At 40.5% G+C, this 9,202-nt stretch overlaps 1 protein-coding gene across 4 annotated transcripts in view; it reads right to left on the bottom strand.

The window, feature by feature from the left end:
• The window catches only part of LOC119022409 (plakophilin-1), a 27,125-nt gene extending 21,574 nt beyond the window's left edge, over nt 1-5,551 (bottom strand). For 2 of the 4 annotated variants that reach the window (XM_037103221.1, XM_037103220.1), the window contains exons 1-2: nt 4,685-5,551; nt 898-1,007 (exon numbers count right to left, since the gene is read on the bottom strand). In XM_037103221.1, coding sequence (XP_036959116.1) covers nt 898-1,007; nt 4,685-4,868 — 294 coding nt within the window. In that variant the 5' untranslated portion in view covers nt 4,869-5,551. Of the gene's footprint in view, nt 1-897; nt 1,008-2,199; nt 2,387-4,684 lie in introns of those variants that run through there. The other 2 variants (XM_037103218.1, XM_037103222.1) reach the window with 2 other exon arrangements.
• Between the last annotated feature and the right edge of the window lie 3,651 nt (nt 5,552-9,202).

Consider the following 9,202-nt stretch of genomic DNA (forward strand, 5'->3'; position numbering starts at 1 on the left):
GCTGATTCTGGCTACAAATCCAGGACCACAGTTTTCAACACAGACTCACAAAGTGAAACTCTACTAGTTGACTGGTTCTCTTTCACACATACACACAGACACACACACCCTTGAAAGTATTTAGAAGTAATTAAATATAACCATCAAACTGGTTTGTGCTGTGGCTAATTAATGTAAGACTGGCAAGATATGTGGCTATACCAGGAGCTTGTTCCCAGACTAACTTCTTTCCTGCCGAGAGTTAGACTAGATGATTGATGCCACTTTCATGTCTGTCCAGCCAACAGTGTGTCAGGAATGAGGAATAAATTAGTATTTTAGCACTCATAGTTCCCTGAACTTGAAGTTAGGAGATCTTTTGAATGTATATACACAAGCTTAAGGTGCTCACATTTAGTCAGTAAATGCCCCACGTTTGATTTATACAGTGTTTATGTGCTTTGAAAAAAAAAACCGCAGTTGCTAACAGGTGGCTAAATGAGACAACAAAGGTTGTCAGGGACATCAAACATCATCAGCTGAACACAGTGACTCATCTGCTCACTAATCCGTACAGGTGGACTTTAGTTGCAAACTAATCTCTAACATTAACTTTACAACTTGATCAATTTTATCTTTTTATTTCATTGCATTTGTTAATCTGTGAAGATTATGTTGCTGAACAAAATATGTGAGTTTCATAAACTTCAAAAACTGTAATAATCCAAAATCCAATTGAAAAACCCCACAGAATTTTCTGAGTTAGAGCACCTCAAAGACACAGCTAGGCAAGCTATACTCAAAAATGAACTAAAACAAACTATAACACAGGAGAAGACATTCAAAAACACCTCAAACATATCAGAACTAATCTGGTGTGTGAAAGGTAAATCGATGTGTTCTCTGACTAACAATTACCGATTTGCTGTAGCCTGACGATATGGAGCGGTGGATGGTGCCATTCGGTTTGGATGGAGCAAACCTGAACGATGCAAAGTCGTATGTTGTCAGTGATGCAGGACCCGGGCCTGTGAAAAAAAAGAGAGTTGTATTAGACCTGAAATTGACATAGAGGAGAAGAATGAAAGACGGACAGTCAGACAAAACAAAACCAGGGATGACTTTTTTTTACCTTTGAGATGTTACTGTGGGCAGTTTGACCAATAAAGAAATCTGAAACACTCTTATAGAGCTTAACGTTGTCTTTGTAAAGAAGACAGGAAGGATACTTTCTCCACCACACTGATAGGACAGCATGACGGTGTTGCTTTTGAAGTGGTGTTCAGGTTTCCACCACACTGATAAGAGGCATTTTATCATTTTCGTGACATACACACAGTAATATTTTTATAAAACAAATTCATTAATTGATATTTCATTGGACACTTTAAAGAGGGGTTTGTAAGAGAAATGTTAACGACTTCAAAATGAATTAAGTAATGCAGCGGTGGAGACTTAGGAAACAATAACAGCACTTTTTTCATTTTTCAAAGGGAAATTATTAGTAAAATCTAGAGTTACGCATATACAGATGTGTAAAATGGAATTTAAAATGGTGGATTTTTTTCAGTTTGTTGATTCATCTTTGGTTCTCTATTTTCCATTTATCAACTTAATCATTAACCATTCTTTGCATTTCATAGCCTTGTCACAGCATTTTTTTTTTTTTTTAAATAAATCTGCCAAACCTAATAGGGTCCCTTGACCTACCAGCGTGCAAGAGTTTCTTCCTAAATTATTCATCAAAAAATGGTTGATTCACTCATGGATTGATTTAATACTTTGTCAAGTATTTATGTGTAATCTCTGATTAAATATAAATGATTTAGATAATAACATTTGTTGTAAATAACATGATTTAATTGTAAAGTACTCTGTTTCATCCCTGTTGTGTTGTTAAATCTGTTTAAATCTGAATTGCTGATAAATACATAGTTCTGATGTTTTCAAAAATAGCTCACAGACCTTCAACACACACATACGACAGGTGAAACATTTGTTAAGAATGACTTAGACAGACAGACGTGACACAACGTCAGTCACAGTTACCAGGCTTTGCTCTACACTTTAGACATAAGCTAAGGGATATTAATCTTAAACACTCAGCCAGGATGTTTAATCACATGTGTCTCTCTTGTTAGATGATTCATGGGAACGTGTGGCTCACTGCCACCTTCTGCCATCAGAAAATTATAGTTGACAAAACAATGGCATAGCTACCCATCATTTGAGAGGGCCACGCAGGAGGGGAAGAATTCTTCCAAAGTGACCAGAGGACCATCTCAACTGGAGCCCGACCAGTATATTTTGTTGTCTGACAATATTGGTTGATATTGGACTCTGATACAGATGTATATGTTGGCTGACAGCAAAGATTATAATGCAGAGAAAGATGCTTGGGATAATAAAGTTTTAGTGCACTGATGTCACATCAGACAATACATTTTACTGTTAAACTATGAGAAAACAAACGTGTGTTCATCAGATGTATATCCACCCCGGAAGTCAAGTATCGACTGGACTTTAACCTCAACAGATAAAAAGGCCTTCAAGGGACTGTTCACCGAAGTCATGCAAAAAAACATTTTCTCTCTCAGCCCACACGCACTGCCTCGCCAAGCAGATTGTTTAAAATGTATGTGGTTTTTAGTGTTTTAGTGTAGTGAGGTGAACGCATTAAAAGCTTTTTAGCCAAACTGCAGAAAGCATTTACAGCTGGTTGGCACATCAAAGGAGGCGCAACAGAATCAGAATGTGCATTTTATTCCCTTGTTCTGATCATAAGTCTGATTGATTGGGATGAAACAACTCTTCTTTGAACAGCCGTCTCTTTTTGTTTACCTACTTGCAGAGTTTGTTTCCCTCTTCCTTTGATTTTTCAAGCACCATGAGCAAAAACACAACCACCTCCACTGCGTTGGGGCAGCAGAAGAAGCATTATTGGCTTGATATCTCAGAACACCAGGATGTAAAATCAAAGCTGTCTGAACGGCTTGATACCACATGGAGGTAGGTGAGAATATATGCCTTTTTATAATTTGGTTGACCGCCGCCTTTAGCAGTATTAGTCTTGGCTGTCAACTAGAAAATCCAACATTTATCAGACATTTTAATCTTTGTCACTCAGCCAACGATGGAAGAAAATTTGGACAAGGAAAATTTAGCTTTTCCATCAGAGATCAAAGTAAAAATCACAAATAGAATCTATAAAATGACCCCTGAACCAAATGTCGCCTGTTACTTTACCTTATTCTTCTTTGTCTTCTTTTTTTTTTAAAGTTTGTCTTTAGCCTTGTTTTTCTCTCCATTATTTGTTAATTTAACAGAAAAAAAAGTTGACAAATTTAATAACCGTATGGAAGATGATGCAGGAAGCAATGAAGGAGTAGACTCTTTTGGTCAAAACAGGAACTTTAAATTCACTGCATGTAACTCGGGAACACAGAATGACAAAAAAATGGCCATCCATATTAAAATTCAAGTGTCCAGATAGCCTCAGGGTTGTGTGAAACTGTAATCATGTGGGTGTGATTTAATCATTCATTGTTTGTTTACTGTTACGTGTTTGGTTGACATTTGCCTGTCTGGTCTTGATCTTACTTTTCTTCGATGAGGACGCTCTTACTCATTATAATGATTTCATAACAAAGAGACAAAAAAACAAAATTTTCAAGCCACAGGCCATAAAGCATTTATCTTTAAGATGCCACCTTTCAGTGAAGTGTTTGTTGTCTGCAGTCCATGTTTGACATGGTTTGGCCGTATGCCTCTCAAATGGTTTTACATTCATTTATAATCATTTTATGGAGGAGGGGACTGTTGTTCTTATCATGCCCGCCATAAATAACACAATCGCACTGTCAGTATAACAGAGAACTGATACTCTACGGATTCATAACCAATTCCACCTATACATTTCCTTGTTTCGGCCCAAGAACGCATCTCAACTCACACATTTCACAATAACACACCAAACATTTTGTGTCTCAATTCTGGTGGGTCCCTCTTGCAGTGACCAAACACCAGAGCTGTTTTGAAACACTAAAATGTAATTTTCTAAAATGTCTGTGGGATTTTATGAGTTAGTTGGCTGCATTCGTAACACACACGCAGAGAGAGAGAGAGAGAGAGAGAGAGAGAGAGAGAGAGAGAGAGAGAGAGAGAGAGAGAGAGAGAGAGAGAGACAGCTGTGGCACCCTGAGGAGAAGAGGGGGAAGAAAGAAAAAAACACGTTCTCATTGAGCAGCAGCAGCAGCAGCCAAGGGATCACATTCCACACCGGTGACACGACCTGAAATCTCCCTACCTGTCACAAGTGATCACACACAAACACACACACGCACACACACACGATACCTGCTGCTACTACCACCACCAACTTAATGGCGGAGCCCTCAATAATAATAATAATAATAATAATAATAATAATAATAATAATAATAATAATAATAAAAACATTACATAACTCCTCAGCTGTCACTTATCCGCCATTCTCCCACTCTGCGTTTGCTTTGACAGGCAGACATTTTAATCCCTACTCTTCCCTGCTGCGCTCTGGTTTCAAAAAAAGTTCCTCTTCTCTCCCAACTTCTTCAGAATTCGACACACAAGAAGCCCAACAGAGAAGTGTGAGGATGCCCGAGAGGACAGCACGGATACAACATGTCTGGCTCGACTTTATGAGGTAGTAAAAGAGAGGCCGTACTTGTCGGGGAGGGGGTCAGCGCGCCGTTCTTCCCCTGCTTGGACTTGCTCCTCTTGATGGTGTGCACCTGATCCAGCACGCGCTGCTGTCCCGAGCGCAGCCCTTTGTCGGAGGGCAGCGCGAGCGAAGTGTCCTCCACGACCGGGCACGTTATGGCGGATTTCAGCGGCTCCGGAGCCATCATCTTCTCAGCGCGGTGCCCTTCTTCACCTGATAGTTGGACCGCTTTCCAAAACAGAATAAGAAAAGCGCAGCGGAGAAGAGGAAGAAGGAGGAGTGAGGCGCGACTCGGGGCGACGACTGCCAAGTGTGAAGACAGGCGAAGTGTTCCCCAAGCGGCGGCGGCGGTGGACTCCACCCTCAGGACCGCGCCCCGCTGAGGTGGGATCGGGGAGAGTTCACATGCAGGTGCGGAGTGAAGGGCGGGGCCGCGGAGGACGGCCGCAGTTTACAACTGAGTTGCCAGATTTGGCCGTTTCCCCGCCAACTTGAACAGTTTTGGGTCTCACTGTGCAGGTGAAATGGGTTCGGCCCGGCGGAAAGAATTCAGGCTGGTTCACCATGAGTTTGGGCGTGTTTTAAATACATCATAAAAAGGCATTATATTTAGAAGGCATTCTGCAGTTTCTTTTCATTGGTTATGGGAGCACATCCAGTCACCCAGCACCACTCTGATATTAGTTTTTATTGCAGCCGCCAAAGAGGTTGTGTTTTCACCCTTGTCCGGTTGTTTGTTGGTTTGTCAGCACGATTACACGAAAACTACGGAACCGATTTCCACAAAGCTTGAATGGAGGATGGGTCTCTGCCCAGAAAAGACCCTGTTAACTTTTTTTTTTTTTTTTTGGTGTGGATCCAGATAAAGCAGCCTTTTATTGTTACATTGTATGATGTTTTGCAGCACACCTTTGAACACTTGAATTATTGTGATATGAAGTGATGAACCACAATACTGATTGGGCTAAGGTTCTCTTCAGTGATGAATCCAATTTTGAGTTGATGCCCACTCCAGCTAACTTACTGGTTAGGAGGAGGCCTGGAGAAGCCTACAAACCAGACTTGCCCCTACAGTAAAACATGGGGGTGGATCAGTGATGATCTGGGGTTGTTTCAGTATGAGTGGAACAGGGCAAATGCAATTGTGTGAAGGGCGAATGAACCAGGTCATGTACAGGGCTACTCTTGAAAACAGTCTTCTTCCATCAGCTGGAAAACTCTTTCCTGCCTCGAATGACTGGATTTTCCAACAAGACAATGCCCCTTGCCACACAGCAAGGTCAGTTAAAGCCTGGATGGAGAACCACAACATTCGCACCATGCCTTGGCCTGCTCAATCACCAGATCTGAATCCAGTTGAAAACCTATGGAAAATCATCAAACTCAAAATGGAGAACCACAAGCCCAAAAACAAAGCAAATTTGTTTGAATTTGTGCAACAGGAATGGGCTGCTGTGACAGCAGAACAATGTCAGAAGCTGGTGGAGAGCATGCCAAGATGCATGGCTTCAGTCATCAAAAACAGTGGTTACGCAATCAAGTACTAACTCCTGTGTGTATCATGTGTTTAAAGCAAACAGAAAAGAAAACATGGAATGCTTAAAAGCAGTGTTTTTGGCAGTACAGTGCCATAGCTATTGATGTAAGAACTTAAGTGATTTTGGTTACTATCAAGAAAACCATGGAAAATGGCTAGATATCAGCTCTTAAATTAAACTCTTACCAGCTATTTTTGTTGTTATCATTATATTTGTCCAAACAAATGTACCTTTAGTTGAACCAGGCATTAAAATGAACAAGAAATTGAAGAAAACAAGGGTGGTCTAATAATTTTTTCCATGACTGTATATATATATATATATATATACATGTATATATATTTATCATAGATCATAATTGGGGGGGGGGCGGGGATTTTGAGCAGTTTTTGAGCTGGAAAGCTTCAAACAAATCTGGCAACTCAACCCGGACAACGATCTAGATATCCCAGGCAAAAAACATAACCTCTTGCCTGAGGTCCTCAGCTGGAGGGAGCACTGGTGGAGTTTAGGCTAAGTATGTTTACAAAGTACACATTCAGTGTACTCCTTGGGCTTGAGTTGACATTTTGTTCAACTTTATACTTGTGCTTCACCACATTTCAACGGAAAATACAAGATTTTATTCCACTATTGACAATTTACATATTTAAAATACCACACATTGAAATTTGTTGGTAGCCTTGAGATAAGTGGAAAGTCATAGTTATTAAATGTTGTTTAAATTAGCATAACATTGCATATATTACCATAGTTTCTTCTTCAGGGCCAAGTGTTTATATGTCACTGTATGAAGTGCGTTATGGATTTAATATCAGTAAACAGCAGCGTGTTCCTGAGACTGTGGTATGATGGTTCATCAGTACTGTTTTATGAAAAAGTGTAGTTTTAAATGAGGTTCATGTGACACATACGTCTGCTGACCTCCAAAGTCAAATCTGAGGTATCAGCTAAATGCATATCTGATATAATATGTTACAAGCACGAGTATGTTAACTGATACACAAGAAGCTTATAAGAAGTGACTATTTACATCCCCTTGAATCCATTATTACTGACCTCCTCACCATGCGCATATGTCATGACTGATGTTGCCCTTGTGATAAGTAAGCTGTGTACAATTAAAACATTATGGAGTCCCAACAACTCCAACCCAAACAAGTATTAATGTCTGACGAAAGCACAAAGATATTTTTGTGGACGTGTTAAAATAATTAGCAGAATTATTTACTTTTTTTAAAAAATATTTCCTCTCTGTACATTTCCCAAGAAAGGCACAGAAAAAACACGGAAGCAGATCATCGTGGTATTTAACCTCAGATTGTTCAGCATGCCTCAGTCAGCTCCGCAGTTTTAGAAAAGGCTTAAGTTGACGAACCTCTGTGTAAGATATTGTCTGAATTCTCAGCAGCCTTTGGGTTAGATTAGGCTGGACTGCTTTTATGTATCATGGGCGGACTGTGTTCGACAGAGCAGAGACAGGTCAGGGCATGAGCAAGTGTAAGTCATCCTGATGAGACAGCAGACAAGCAGGGAAGAGTCAGAATGAGATGGTCAAAGATGGACGAAGAGAAGGAAAGACGGTGAGAACAGAGAGATGAAAAAATGAGATTATACGAGCACATGCTCTCTGCATAACCGGATTGTTTTGGCTACGTTTCTGCAGGTGATATTTTCCCACCACACCCTTTGTCTCAATACTGCCAAGTTAATAAACGAATGTGTGCAATGTACCTCTGCTGTGTCTTTGTGCTTGTGGCTGCAGATAAAGTCAGCCCTAACTGGTTTACATATATCTACCAGTATTTTTTTTATCTATAGATGAAGGAACGTGTGTCAGGCATTTGTTTGATCGCCTGATAGCGTGAATTAATTCAAGCAGGTGAGATTATGGGCTCAAGACAAAGCAGCATTGTTCGATTAGATCTGATGGCTGAAGACCAGAATGAAAAAAGACCAATTGCATGTAGTTTTAAAGCCAGATTGATGAGAATTTAAAAACTTTAATGTGAAACTTTAAGCACTGTTCATCCACGGCTCAATACTTTAGATTTAAAGCGAGATTGCTGCTATGAGCAACATGTTAACTATGCTGGCTATATTTTTGTACTGCTGCGGTGCTGGCAGGCGTACGTGGTACATACCGCACCCTGCCTTTGGCTATGTGTGTGTGTTTCACTGCTCATCACCATGAGTTCTGGCAGAATGGTCTGCTGAGATGAGTCTTTGCAGACAGATAACACTCTGATTAATGTGTGCCAAAAAAAACAACAACAAAGGACTGAGTTTGAGGAAGTGAACAGATGTACAGGCTGTTCGCAATCAGCCAGCGATTTGTTAATAGTTAACAGGGAGGGCGATCCAATAGGACCAACCCCCTAGTGCTGCCACACCACCAACTAACACACAGCTATGTATGGTGGTAAGACTCAGGCTAATCCAGCAATGGGGAATCCACAGACTGTTGTGCCCACATCTTTACAGAGACCTGGTTCCATCACAACATCCCCGATCAAGCTATTGCACACACACATAGAAAGAATGCTACTTTTTTATAACCCTTTCACTGTTACAGTCCTGACATCTGCATAAAGACAAGTGTCACTTGTGTCATTTTCTGCAGTTGAAGGTAAAAATAGATATTTCTCTCCGTGCTGAAAACCTGAACAAAGGGTTGCAAACACTGGTTACTGGACAGACTGAAGTCACACCGCAATAAAAGTCACTCGTATGTATACATTGTATGTGTTGGCAACCTTTGTTTCCTTGGAAGGTTGCCAATTCTGTAAGAGCCTGATAGGTTTGAGCTTCTCAGGGTGTTAATATGGGGGCACACCCACACTCGCGGTGCAGTGGATGCAAAAAAAAAATGTGGTGTGTGTTGAAATCTTAAGTTTATATCAGGACATACTTGTGATGCTATCAGACTGGCAAGATAGCAGAAGCCTTGTGTTTCAGCCTATAGCTTTTTTTTTTATATGCA

The sequence above is a fragment of the Acanthopagrus latus genome, chromosome 7 (genome assembly GCF_904848185.1).
Source record: "Acanthopagrus latus isolate v.2019 chromosome 7, fAcaLat1.1, whole genome shotgun sequence".
NCBI classification, from domain to species: Eukaryota; Metazoa; Chordata; class Actinopteri; order Spariformes; family Sparidae; genus Acanthopagrus; species Acanthopagrus latus.